Source organism: Lissotriton vulgaris, chromosome 2_1, assembly GCF_964263255.1.
Source record: "Lissotriton vulgaris chromosome 2_1, aLisVul1.2, whole genome shotgun sequence".
NCBI lineage: Eukaryota > Metazoa > Chordata > Amphibia > Caudata > Salamandridae > Lissotriton > Lissotriton vulgaris.
In genome coordinates this window covers 1918718322-1918732009 of record NC_141687.1, presented here as the reverse complement: position 1 = coordinate 1918732009, position 13688 = coordinate 1918718322, and the positions used below count along the sequence as shown (strand labels likewise).

Below are 13688 nucleotides of genomic sequence, written 5' to 3'. Positions count from 1 at the left end.
CTACCCTTTGATGTGACCCATCTGTTTGATGAGTATGCCGACTCGGCGGTCCAGCATCTCCTCTCTGGATTTCCAGGACTGCCAGGTTTTTAGTCCCCTATGGTGGACTTGTGTATTCGTGCGCAATGTTGTCACTGTTTTATGATTTACGTCTCTGGGTTCAAGACATTATTTCCCAAACAGGGGTACGGCTGTTCAGCCAGGTTTTTCCTTTCTTTGGTGCAGCTGGGTCAGCTGTTTATATGGTTCCTTTTGACCTCTGCCTATGAGCTTGTCTCATGAGGTGTCCCTTGCTTTTTATAGGGATGCGACGTACACTATGTGGGGTATTCGTTCACTATTGTGTAGCTGCTCTTCCTTGCCAGGAAGTTTCGGAGGATCCCGTGGAGCTCTCTTCGTTATTGTCCGTCCCTCTGGGGATTTTTTCTAGTGGGTTATGCTGTGGGCATCTCCCTTTGTGACATGCTTCCTGCTGTGGTGGTGTTACAGCTAGCAAATGATGGTCAGAATGCTGACAATGCAAACATTCTCCCCCAGTCAAAAGATCTGGGCTAAATACATCATTCTTTTGCCCACTATGCCACCCCAATTTGGACCCAACCATATGCAAATCAGTCTTGACCCTGTGCCCCATGGGAAAAGTCCAGATCAACCTGCCAGGCCAGGTCTGCCGTGGACCGGAAACAAGCATCCTGGGACTGGTTTCAGGGTATGTCACCCTTATTTAGCCGGGCTAGCTTGAATCCAGTGGCACAGCGAGCAAGGGACCCACGTCTGGGCATACCCATCCCACTAAGGGCGAAAAGTGTTACAGCAAACAAATGATGGACGGAATGCTGACAATGGAAACATTCTCTCCTAGTCAAAAGATCTGGGCCCCATGGGAACAGTCCAGACTGTGGTGGAGCGCCTCCTCTGTTGAGATCCATGGACTGACGTGACCCTCTCCTGGAGCTTCTGTATTGCTGCCTTTTTTCTGCCCCTGGCGCTATTGGCTGTCTTGGGCGTGGGTACGCGTCCCTGTGGGTGCTTTGTTCCTTTCCGTTCTGGACGGGTTCTTTCTGTACTCTGGGAGGGGGGGGGGAAGGGGGGAGCACCACATGTGGTCCACACTGTGTGGGTGTGTTATCGCAGGGACCCGTTGTGTTACTTGAGCCATTCTCTTGGCTGCGTTCTCTTCCTGTTGTCTTCTTCCCTGGTGTTGGGAAAGGATGGGCACATCCTGTCGGGTTTTGCCTATGGGCGGTAGAGTTTTCGCCAGAGCGGATCGTTATTAGGTTTTACCTTTGGCTCCAGGCTTCCCTCTGAACGGCCCGGCCTGGGCTCAAGTTTTTATTTTTGTTGTCGCACACGGCTCAGGTATTCTTCCCCTGGCCTCTGATGCGAATTTCAACAGACTTATTCTATCTACAGATGATCTCTGGCTTCATCTTGTCTATATACATTATTTATATATACTTTTTCAGACTTTCCATGTCTGAGTGTTACTGACTTCTTTTTCTTCTTTGTTGCTGTGATAGTCAGTATTCCAGGCTGTATCGCGGTGGCTCGGTCTTCCTTCCAGATCGAGGGGTTGGGGTTGCCCTCTTTTGTGGTTGGACTGTATATCCTGCTACGTTTCACAAAAGTCGGTGCAGTTGGTACCTCTCGAGCGACTTTCTATTCTCTACGGGTACTCTTCCTATTTACCATTGGTTGTCACTTCTTGACTTTTCCATGTATTTCTATGTGCTGTGTACATACACGAGGGGGCAAGCATGCGGAGACTCCTGTAGTGGTTTTTGGGGATTGCCACAGGTTCCTCTCGGTTTCTCTCTCTCTCTCGTTCTCCTTCCTTCTCTCTCTCTTCCTCATGGGAGATAGCTTTGGGCGCGTTCGGTTTGTCAGTGGCCCTTGGTCGTTGAAACTAGGGGCACAGTAGCCTGGTTGGCTACCTGGTGCTGTGCCCGTCTTCTCGGTTGACGCGCAGATGCTGTTGTTGTTACACTTTATTGAGCTATGCTTTGTGCGGTGTAGTTCTCACGGTACAAGCTTTGTGTCTTGTATTTACATCTATGTATCTCCTGTTAGTCATAGTTTGCATGTCTCTGCATGATACCGTCTGCTCCGACATGTCATTTGTTGGCACCTGATGTTGTGCCGCTCCAATTGCACATTTTTGATTTTGTCATCATGTTTGAGTCCCTTCGCTGGGCCCTTTGTCTCTTATGGATCTTGGGGTCCTATACTCCGATTCCCTCCTTTCATAGAAGTTTGTGACATTCTGCCACTGTGCACTGTCCTTTCCGGTTCTGTGATTTCGTTTCATCCCTGTCTGGGTGACAGTGGACTCGAGCCATCCTCTGACGGATTGTGGTACCTAGCATCCCTTGCTCATGCGCAGACATGAACTTCATGGTCTGGTGTCAGCTACGCTGGCAATGCTGAGCTTTATGGGTATGTTGTCAGCACGCTGGCATTGTGGCTCCCATCTTGTTTAAGTCTATGTTCTTGATGGACTACTTCCTTTGGGAACTTGGTGGGTTCTGTCGTAGACCCTCTCAAATGGGGTATAGCTTGGGTATCTATTCAAAGTTAAGGAATCTGCGGCTAAATGCCTCTATCAGATGAACAAGTTACTTACCTTCGGTAACGATGTATCTGGTAGAGACACAGTCTAGCCGCAGATTCCTTAACGCCCTCCCATCCTTCCTGCTCTGTGTGGACCTTTCCAGGTGGGGTTCTACCACTTCACCACCTTACAGGTGGCCTTGGTCTTCCTGAGGGGCGCTCTAGTTCACATACCTACCGGGCAGGGTGTGTCATTCTTTTTTGGGCACATTGGCTCACCAATTCTTGTTATTGGGTGGCTAGGTTCTGTGCTTTTTAATGATTCTTCACCATGGTTCTTCCGGTGTGGAGATTCTCATGTTTTCCTACCCTCCCTCTGCCCTCTTGTTTCTCCCCATTTCTTTAGGGTCTCCTTGTCTATGCTGCAGTCAATTGGGTTGAGATGCTATTAGAATATGCTACAGTTCATAGGTAATTGCGGGGGGTGTGGTGACCATTTTATGTGGATGTTCACTTACCTTGAGACATGTTGTTCCAGCCCTGTGGTTCTTTTCATTTCCATCCTGTGGTTACAGACTGTCTTATATACAGTTCCATCCTGTGGTTGCGAACTGCATTTTGTTTGCCATGTCAATAATTTCCACTGCCGTTGCCTCTTAGGGGCGGGCACAGCTCTTCGCTTTGGTGGGACTTTTCCTGGGGCGGGTGCTCTGTTCGCTCCCTTCAAGTGTTGAGTACTTTTTCAACATGGTGTTGATTCTCATCATACTATGATTTTTTATCACTGTTGTTTCAAAGGTTTTTACTCCTTTTTTTTGGCACACTGTTCCTATACTTTTGCAGTTTTTGTAGTTGCTACGCGTTGTGGTGCGGAAAAGTTTTACAGTAGAAAACTGACGTCAAAACGCTGAGGGGGACTTAAATGGGTCCACTGACGTCACTTCCGTGGATGAAGTCAGGACGGAGCCGGCGATGCCTCCACCGGGAGGACAGAGGTTCCGCTGGGGAAAACGTTTTCCAGATCCAGTCGGACGCCTAGGTATATTCTAAGTTAAGGAATCTGCAGTTAGACTGTGTCTCTACCAGATACATCAAGACCAAAGTTAAGTAACTCATTCTTTAAATCTTGTATTTTCAGTGATATGATCACCGAAGATGCTGATTTTATATTAAAAACAGAGCTTTGGACATTTCAATTTCCCACTGATCGGCATTATTTCTCTCCATGTGTTCCATACCTGTCGTGTTCAACAGTTTGGTGCTTACTTTCCCTCAATGTTAAAGAACAGTAGATGTTTCAGCACCCAGGCTAATGTGCTGCATAGCTAAATACATACATGTCACAAAGGCAAGCCTGATTGCATTGAAGATGCTTGTTTTTTTTAACTGCCTGCAAAGCATGGCGTCTCTCCTTCTCTGCTCTGTTACATATACAGATCTTGGCATTTCTGTTACTAGTCTCTCTCATCTGCTATGTTACATACCATATTCTTCTTGGCCTTTTTCATGTTATATTACACATTTGACAGAGGCCAACTTTTCTCCTTGTAGTCATTCTCATCCGCTGTGTTAAACATGCTGCATACCTGGTCTTCCTTAACTTTTCACCTACTGTACTTCATGTGACGCCTCAGATCTACTTTGCCTTGCTACACTATGAGCAGAGACTGCTCTTATGTCTACTAAATCCTGCTGGCAGACAGCAGCAAATCATATGTGCCTGTTTTAATCTACTTCCTGCAACTGTTCATGCAGAGGAAGAGGTCTGTAATTTTGAAGATATTTATAACTGGGAGTAGCTAGTACTCCATGGTCTAGAAACTCTGCTCTGCTCCCTTGTAGAATTCCATGATTCTTTTCTGCTGTCCCCCTCTAACTGTTGAAGAGTCTGACCTCCCTGGATCGCTATCCTGCATACAGGCTACAGAACACAACCATTCTGACAGACTGCGGAATGTGGTATTGTCAACTCTCTCCTTTTTCACAATGGACTGTACCATTCATTGTAAAGTATCTCCTATGTTACACAGCAATTAAAAGAGTCATTCAAACAACCATTCCCACAGCCATAAGTAACATGATATCCTAATCGCAAAGTTTGGGCAATGTTCAAATGACCGAATAAGGCGAACAGTGAAAGCAGGGGATAGGATTGTGAAAACCTTATTTCGTAACAGAGTTGGGTTTTCACGAGTTGCAGGTGCTACCAGAACCTGGAAAATAACTAGAGGAAATGGCTGTGACACTGTGATGTTCAATTTGTTTAGTTAAGATAGCCCGTCACTTTGATGTAGGCATACCCACACTGTTTTAGGGTGCTCATCCCAGCAAGTTGCGTCTTCGGAAGCAAGAGACCATAGTTGGACAAGAACTAGTATGAAACTGGAAGCCTTCAGGAAGACTGAGCTGTTCTGGGTGATACATTTTGCTTAAAAAATATGAAATTCTTACAATAAGAAGAAAACAAATTCCAGATATTCTGAATTTTATTGTCATATTTTACCTCAAATTACAGCTGTGGAGAGAGATAATCAATGTATTTAAATTTTTTTAATGAAAATTCAGAATGTGATAAAACAGTTAACAGCTTCTCCCAGTACCAAAATCTTATTAGTGATCGGTACAAAGGTAAAATACTTTCAAAAGACAAGACCCTGACCTACGGCACTATCAGGAGACAAACAGCACTCTCTGTATGATACAAAAGGTAGGGAGATGTCTCAGCTGATGTTTCATCATAAAAATTTGCAATGTCCAAATATGGTCTTACATGCACATCTATATTACTGGTAGCTGAAAATTAATTTAGCTTCCTGTGAATAGTTTGGTGCTTCTTGACAGTATGGATGTTTTGGGGGAAATTGTGGTTCTTTCTATGTGTACGATCTATCGCTTGTATAGAAATACATTCTGCTGTGCAGAGAGTAAGGGATTAAAGGAGTTACAAATGGAAACAATATATTACCATATCTTGTAATTTAGTTATTGATCTATAATTTAACATCTTGAAGTTGCCTTCTGAATAACTAGAAAGCCAAACAACATAGCTTTGTGAAACGTTTTCTATAGTAGCAACCCCCTGCTTTATTCGCTCTTTCGCTTATACTTGGATAAACAACTCTATTTGACTTCATTCATGGAATTTCCAATAATGAGGTGCAGGGGCCTGTCCTTGGTAATGTACTTGTGAAATATAGAGAGACAAAGCAGGTTACACTTTGGGTGAGCAGAATAATCTTATAAGAAACAAAATACAATCATACATAAGCAAGCTTTTAAGGTAAAATCTGAGTTTTCAGCACCGAATGTATGGCACAAAGAAAATGCTAAGAAGATGGATGACCTAAAACTGACCCCACCATGTAAATTCTACTGATCTACATCTCGGATTTTTTCTTAAGCGTTTCAAGACTCACCTTTTAATCGCCCAGTTGCTGTTTTCAAGAAGGCAGGACCATCACGGATCAATTTCCGACGTTTTAAATCTTCCTTTGCAAACATCTTGCCACCCTTCATTCTTTGGATAGATTTGCTGTCTGTTCTACTGTAAATCTCATGAAGACGAATCTTCTTTTCATAGTTATTCACTTTGCTATTTACTTCCGTTATCACTTCCTTCACCATTAACAATGATTGTTTCAAATCTTCATGTTCCACCGTGTTGTCTATATAGAAACAGATCTAGTTAGCAAGCAATGCCTCTCCTTTTAATAAGTCCCAACATGTAGTTTGAATGCAAGAACCAACATTTTAATTCTGATCCTAAAGATTCTTGCACTATTCACGAACATTAAAACAATGATTTGATGTGCAAGGTGCAAAATAAAATTGCACACCGGAATCTTCTAGGAGACCACACTTTCAAAGTATGCATCAAAATGTAGCAAATCTGCTAAATACATTTACAAATTCTTTCTTCCAACTGACCAAATGAAAATAGGCTACCTTTATGATGACATCACCTTAAATCAAAAAAGGAAAGTTACTTCAGGCATTACAATTCTTCCATTTCTAGTGCTAACTAATATCTGAAACGATTCTTGTGCATACCTTATAAGTCAACTGCATTTGCTACTAAACTTACTATCAGTGTTGTCTGGCTGATGTAGTTATTAAAAATTGGTCAAGTGTAGAAAAATGAACTGCAAACCAATATAAGAGACCAAACCAAACTTCATGGGAACAACAATTGTCTTTATTTTCATACCATTTATCTTTAATTTCATCAAACTCAGCACATTTTGACCCATAGAGCAGCTGTCACTTCCACACTGTTGCCAAGACAGCAAATGTCCTACCCACCTACACTCCAGTGCCCAATTAACACTGTTGTGGATAACTGTTTAAGAATTGTTATGATGGTTGCCCTGTGAATTCGTTATTGGTAATTCATTAACACAGCAGTAAATTCAAGTACTTTTGACTGTCCTGAAATTCACTTATTGACAGATTTGATTTAGTTAATAGTCACGTTATGTACAGTTCATAGATCTTTAAAATGTCCCCAAAATATTCTTAAATTGTGTCTGGGTGGTCTGCATAGAAAGCAAATATGGAAACTGGAGGCGTGCTTGTTACAGTTCTTGGAGAGGATTGTAATTAAGAATTACTACATCAAATCATCTATTCTATTTTTTCAAATGAACACTGCAGTTCGGCCAGGACCTCAGCCCTTTAATTTGCTTTGATGTTGTAGTATTTTGAGCAGCTAAAATATCAGCTAAGATTCTCAGACAGTTCGGGGCGCTTGGTGGCGCACTTGCATGATGGCCGAATGTAGGTGAGGCTCCTGCTGCACGGTGAATTTATATTGCTAAATATCCTGCCTAATATGATCATCTGCGGTGTTTGATGTCGCTAATTAGAACCACTTGTCCACCTGCTGCCTCACGGCGAGTTTCATGAGGATCGGCTGCCGTTTACCCAAGCTGTGCGTCGCTGAAGTGTGAACCGGTGCGGACGGTGGAACTGGGAGAGCGCCGATATTGGCCACAGGACAAACTCTAGCCCGCGGCCGCACATGGAGTGCCTGGGCCATGCGACGCGGCCTAACCGGAAGAGGTGGTGCTGGAACCCCCCCGGCTCCTTTGCGCAGGGATTGGAGCTGCTGTGCGCTGCGGGCGGTGGTGGCCCGTGTGTACTGGGCGTGGGTGCAGGCTACGTCCATGGAAAGCGGTGAGTGGCAGCAGGGGCGGCTCTAGGCTCATGGTGGCCCTGGGCAGGGAGCGTAAGTAGGGGGCCCCGGAAGAGGGGGTCCGGGCGGGGCGGAGCGCAGAGGCCAGTGAAGAGGGTGAGTCAGGGTGTTTGGAAGTGGAACAGAGGCCAGAGGCCCCAAATCCTTGCCAGGGGCCGCCACGCAAATATGTATCCATCCTCAGAAGATTATTATATTAAGGATATATATTGGCGTGGTGGCCCCTGGGGTTTGGTGGCCCTGTGCAGGTGCACAGCTTGCACATGCCTAAGGCCGCCCCTGGTGGCAGGGTACGGCCCGAGTTGCTACGGACCCGTGGCCGGGGGCGACCTGAGGGAGTGCCGCCTGGCTGCGCAATTGCGGGCCTGAAGTGCAGGAAGAGCCCCGCGTGTGATCTGCACTTCCCCCGCGACTGCTGGCGTTGGAGAGGGGACAATAAGACCAGCGGACGGGCTGCATACACAGCCCTGGAAAGCCGATTGAGGACACAAAGCCACAGATGGCTGTGATTGCGGCCACGGCCAACCCATATGAGCCACTAGGGAGGAGCTGGCGATATTATTAAGCACGATTGCTGGGAAGTACTAACATTAGACTGTACCTGGAAGCAAAAGGATTTACTGCTGTGAGGCTACTGCCCGCTGAGAGAGTGCACGACACACCTGCATGTGGGACGGGCCGCCTGGACACCTTCTGTGAGGGGAGTGGGGGGGCAGAGGAGCTGAGACCTCAGAGCGCCCGGGAAGGAGTCTTTAAGAGCAACAAAGTGGGGCCCATAAGCAACACCGGAGATATAATTGATCGGCTGTCGCCCCGCACCCTCTGGGAGCGAATACATTAACAGCACAGCGCTGATTGGATTGCGGCGGCAGGACCACAACAACGCTGCCACAGGGCGCAAGGAGTGCCTGGAAGGCCTAGGGAGAGGCGAACTAGGAGGTGATGGACACATGCAATGATGTGCTAGTCAATAGAGAGTAAAGAGTGCCATCAGGATAAAACCGTGTGAAGTTACTAGGAACTGCTGGTGAGGCCCTGGTGCCTGCCCCTGCGCTGGATTACTGTTGAGGACACTGCGCAAACAGCGTAGGAATTGTTAAGCCGCCAGACGTAGGGAGAGAAGAAGTGGGCGGCGCCCAGCACTAGTATCCGCTGCGAGAATCAACATGTGAAAACCGGATACCAGGCAGCCAAAGCTGAATTTTGATGCCGCAAAGAAAAGCAACTGGAACGCACAAGACGATCAGGAACTGGTAGGAAGAAATGAGACCCAGGGGGCAACTACTCGACAGTCCACTGATGTACAAGACATCCTTAGTGAGGTCCGACAGGGATTCGCCACCATAGTGGACAAGGTCGACAGAATGTCATCAAAGATGGATGCCATAGCACACAAATTGGATGGACATGAAGATAGGATCAAAGAAACAGAAAGACGCATCTCCGACTCGGAGGACAAGTCCTCCAGACACACGACGCAGCTTGCCTGCATGGACAATCTACTGAGGTCATTGCTGCGAAGAATGAAGATTTGGAAGCGCTCAGTAGGCGCAATAATATTTGCAATTTAGGTATTCCGGAGACGACCAATACTGGGCGGATGGAAGAATACGTGGAGAAAATGTTACTAACGACGATTGGCTTAGAAGCTTTTTCCAACCAATTCATTGTAGAGCGTGCCCATAGGTCGCTGGGACCTAGGCCCCGACCTGGTACCACCCCGAGGCCCATATTAGCGCAACTTTTAAACTACAGGGACCATGATGTATCGCTATGAGCTGCACGGAGTCAACAGGCCCTGAAATACGATGGGAACTCCTTCTCCATTTATCCTGATTTCACGCCTGTGGTCCAGGAGGAACAACGGAAATTCTTGGACGTCAAGAATAAGCTGAGGAAAGCACAAATTGACTATGCGCTTTAGTATCCTGCACGCCTAAGGGTTACGCACCAGGGTAAACAGAGGTTCTTCACTAAACCGTAGCAAGTGGAGGAATTCCCCAAACAAGTGAAAAAAAAGAACAGACCTGATGGAGGCACGGCAGAGTCCCAAGGGTCCCCGCTGATGGGGAAAGAGGAAGACGCACAATGAGAAGGTCTCCATAAGCTATAAACACTGTCACAAATTGTTTGGAGTCACGTCAGTTATAAGCTGGTGGACAATAATATCAAGAGACGTTTATCATATTTGAATGATGATCATAAATTGCTAACATAACTGCTCACCGGGCACCCTCTGCCCATCAGGGCCAGTGGCTCCGGCTACGCTAGGCTCTGTGGGCGTGGGGTCGCTGTGTTGCCACCTAGAGCTGGCCCCTGAAGGGTATAACCCCGGGATTGTCCGCTGCATTCTGCTTGCAGAGACTAAAGAACAAGTTACTTACCTTCGGTAACGATATATCTGTAAGAAACATTAGTTAGTGTTAGATTCCTTACCTTAGAATATCCCCAGGCGTCAGTCTGGATCCGGAAACTTTTGCGTAGCAGTACCCCTGCGCGTCGGTAGGCGTCGTCTGCAGGCGTCCCCTGCGGCTCCGCGTCCGTCGTCGGCGTCGTGCGCCGTGATGACGTCGCTGGAGTACATAGACGCCGCCTCCGCGCGCTGACGTCAGTTCTTTGCACACAGCTTTTCCGCGCCAGGAGACGCAGAGCCATGAGAGAACCAACACTGGTGCCATGTAAAAACTAGGGCCCTGAAAGGGATGACCTTAACCCTAGGTATCAGTTCGCAGAACGGGGAGGATGGGTGGGTTCGGTAAGGAATCTAACACTAACTAATGTTTCTTACAGATATATCGTTACCGAAGGTAAGTAACTTGTTCATCTGAAAGAAACACGTTAGTGTTAGATTCCTTACCTTAGAATACATACCCCAGCAATACCAACCCCGGTGGTGGGTCTGCGAACCAATACAAAACTACACCAGAAAGTCCTGGAGGACAGAACGGCCAAAGAAGCCATCCCTCCGGACTTGACTGTCCAGGCAGTAGTGCCTCGCAAAGGTGTGCAGCGAGGCCCACGTAGCCGCTTGGCAAATGTCCTGCAAGGGGACTCCCCGGCCCAGGGCAGTAGTAGCCGCCGTGGCCCGAGTGGAATGGGCCCTCAGCCCAACAGGAGGCTCCTTCCGAGCCAAAGAGTAGCACGCTTTGATGCAGAGGACGACCCATCGAGAGATGGTTCGTTTACAAACCGCCCGTCCCTTCTTCGCACCCACGTAGCCAACAAACAGTTGGTCATCCACCCGGAACTGGCGTGTGCGATCCATGTAAAATGAAAGCGCACGTTTTGGGTCCAGACGATGGAGCCGCTCTTCATCCTTTGAAGGATGCGCAGGCGGGAAGAAGGAAGGGAGGGTGATGGACTGCCCGATGTGAAAGGCCGAAACAACCTTGGGCAGGAAAGAAGGTCTAGTCCTCAGAACCACCTTGTCAGGATGAATGGACAGGAAAGGAGGTTGGACAGAAAGAGCCTGGAGCTCACTCACCCTCCTGGCAGAGGTGATGGCAACCAGGAAAGCCGTCTTTAAAGTCAGGAGACGGAGAGGGCAAGAATGAAGGGGCTCAAAGGGAGCACACATCAGGAAAGTTAGAACCAGGTTCAAATCCCACTGAGGCATCACAAACGGAACAGGTGGAAACATGTGAGTGATGCCTTTCAAGAATCGAGTTACAATCGGGGATTTGAACAAAGAAGGCTGATCAGGCAGCCTCAAAAGTGGAGAGGTGTGGCTCACTGGTTAGAGGCGGCAGACCCGAGTGCAGAGAACGGCCCGGGACCAGGGTTCGATTCCCGACGCGGCAGGGTCTTGGACCAGGATCAGCGGACTGATAATTCTCGCATCGGTGCCTACTCCGACCAGGGAGCACACTCGGCAACTCTGGGCATTAGCTTGCCTCATCTCCACAACGGCCCCACACAAACGCCGGGGATGCCTGGTTTCACCTTGGAGACCCCCAGGAGGGACTATCTCACAGGGAAAGCCAGGACGGGTTCCCCAGCGGTCTATAGCGCTACGAGGCCTCCGGGTAGCAGTGCGCTTTACAAGACACAACAATTCAATTCAAAAAGGCTGAAAGGGCAGAAAGGTAGCCCTTGATAGTGCCCAGAGCAGAGCCCTGCTGGGCAAGAGAAAGAAGAAACAGAAGAACCTCCGAAAGAGGGGCAGAAAGAGGGTCCACAGCCTTTGCTGTGCACCATGCCACAAATCTGTTCCACCGACAGGCGTATACCGACTTAGTGGAGGGACGCCTGGCTGCCAGAATAACATCACAGACTTCAGGAGGCAAGTCAAATGGCCTCAACTGCCGCCGCTCAATCTCCAAGCATGGAGGTGGAGACTGGACAGGTTCGGGTGGAGGACCGTCCCCTGCTGCTGCGACAGAAGGTCCTCCTGAAGGGGCAGGCGGATCGGGGGACCGACTGACATGCTGAATAGCTCGGGATACCAGTACCTTCGAGCCCAGTCCGGAGCCACAAGGATAACTTGGGCCCGGTCGCGCCTGATCTTCTTCAGCACTCTGGGCAGAAGTGGTATAGGCGGAAAGGCGTATAACAGACCGCAACTCCACTCGCGCCGAAAGGCGTCACCGTGCGAGTGCCGTCTTGGAAACTCCAACGCGCAGAACTGATGACATTGCGCGTTCTCTTCTGTGGCGAATAGATCTAACCAAGGCTCTCCCCATTGCAGAAAGAGGCCTTGCGCCACGACCGAGTTCAGACGCCATTCGTGATCCATCGAGCACCGACGGCTGAGTTCGTCCGCCCTGGCGTTCAGAGAACCTGCCAGGTGTTGAACCGTCAGAGTCACGCCCTGACGTTCCAGCCATTGCCAGAGGCGCAGAGCCTCCTGGCAAAGGGTCCACGACCCCACTCCGCCCTGTTTGTTGCAGTACCACATGGCGGTGGTGTTGTCGGTGAACACCTGCACTACACTCCCGTTGACAAAGGGGAGGAATGCCTTCAGTGCCAGACGAATCGCCCGCAGCTCCAACAGATTGATATGGAGCCGGGACTCCGCCGGAGACCAGATGCCTCTGATCTCTGCCTCTCCCAAGTGGCCACCCCAGCCCTGGAGGGACGCGTCCGTCACGACAACGTGCTCCGGTTGGGGAAGGGAGAGGGACTTGCCCCTGACCCAATCGCGGTCCGTAAGCCACCACTGCAGTTGTCTCGCAGTGCCCTCCGAGATCAAGACGTGGTCGGACAAGTTGCCCTGATGCTGGGCCCACTGAAACTTCAGGTCCCACTGCAGAGCCCGCATCCGCCACCTGGCGTGATGCACCAGAAGGATGCAGGAAGCCATCAGTCCCAGCAGCCGCAGCGTCAACCTGACCGAGACTCGGGATAGCGGCTGAAAGATGGGAATCAAAGCCTGAATATCCCGAACCCGCCGTTCCGGAGGATAAACCCGAAACTGCGCCGAGTCCAGAACCGCTCCGATGAAAAGAAGCTTTTGAGAGGGACACAGGTGTGATTTCGGCACGTTGATGGAGAACCCCAGGTCGTGCAAGAGGTCTGCCGTCATCTGAAGGTGGTGGACGACTGTCTGGGGCGAGCCCGCCTTCAACAACCAGTCGTCTAGGTAGGGGAAGACTGAAACCCCTAACCTGCGCAGATGGGCTGCGACCACCGCCATCACCTTTGTGAACACCCGTGGGGCGCTGGTAAGGCCGAAGCGGAGCACGATAAACTGAAAGTGCTCCTGGCCTACCGTGAACCGCAGGTAACGCCGGTGGGCCGGCAGGACGGGGATGTGAAAATAGGCGTCCTGCAAGTCCAACGCTACCATCCAGTCTTGCGGGTCTAGAGCAGCCAAGACCTGAGCTAACGTCAACATCTTGAACTTCTCCTTCCGGAGGAAGCCGTTGACGTTCCTTAGATCCAAGATAGGACGTAGGCCCCCCTTGTCCTTCTTGGGCACCAGAAAGTAGTGGGAATAACAACC

The 13688-nt window shown here is 49.0% G+C and overlaps 1 protein-coding gene across 11 annotated transcripts in view; it reads right to left on the bottom strand.

Annotated features, from left to right (window-relative positions):
- The window catches only part of AKAP13 (A-kinase anchoring protein 13), a 1375395-nt gene that overhangs the window by 186238 nt on the left and 1175469 nt on the right, over nucleotides 1-13688 (bottom strand). For all 11 annotated transcript variants that reach the window (XM_086958098.1, XM_086958099.1, XM_086958104.1 and 8 more), the window contains one exon: nucleotides 5967-6215. In XM_086958098.1, the coding sequence (XP_086814224.1) occupies nucleotides 5967-6215 (249 nt within the window). The remainder of the gene's footprint in view (nucleotides 1-5966; nucleotides 6216-13688) is intronic.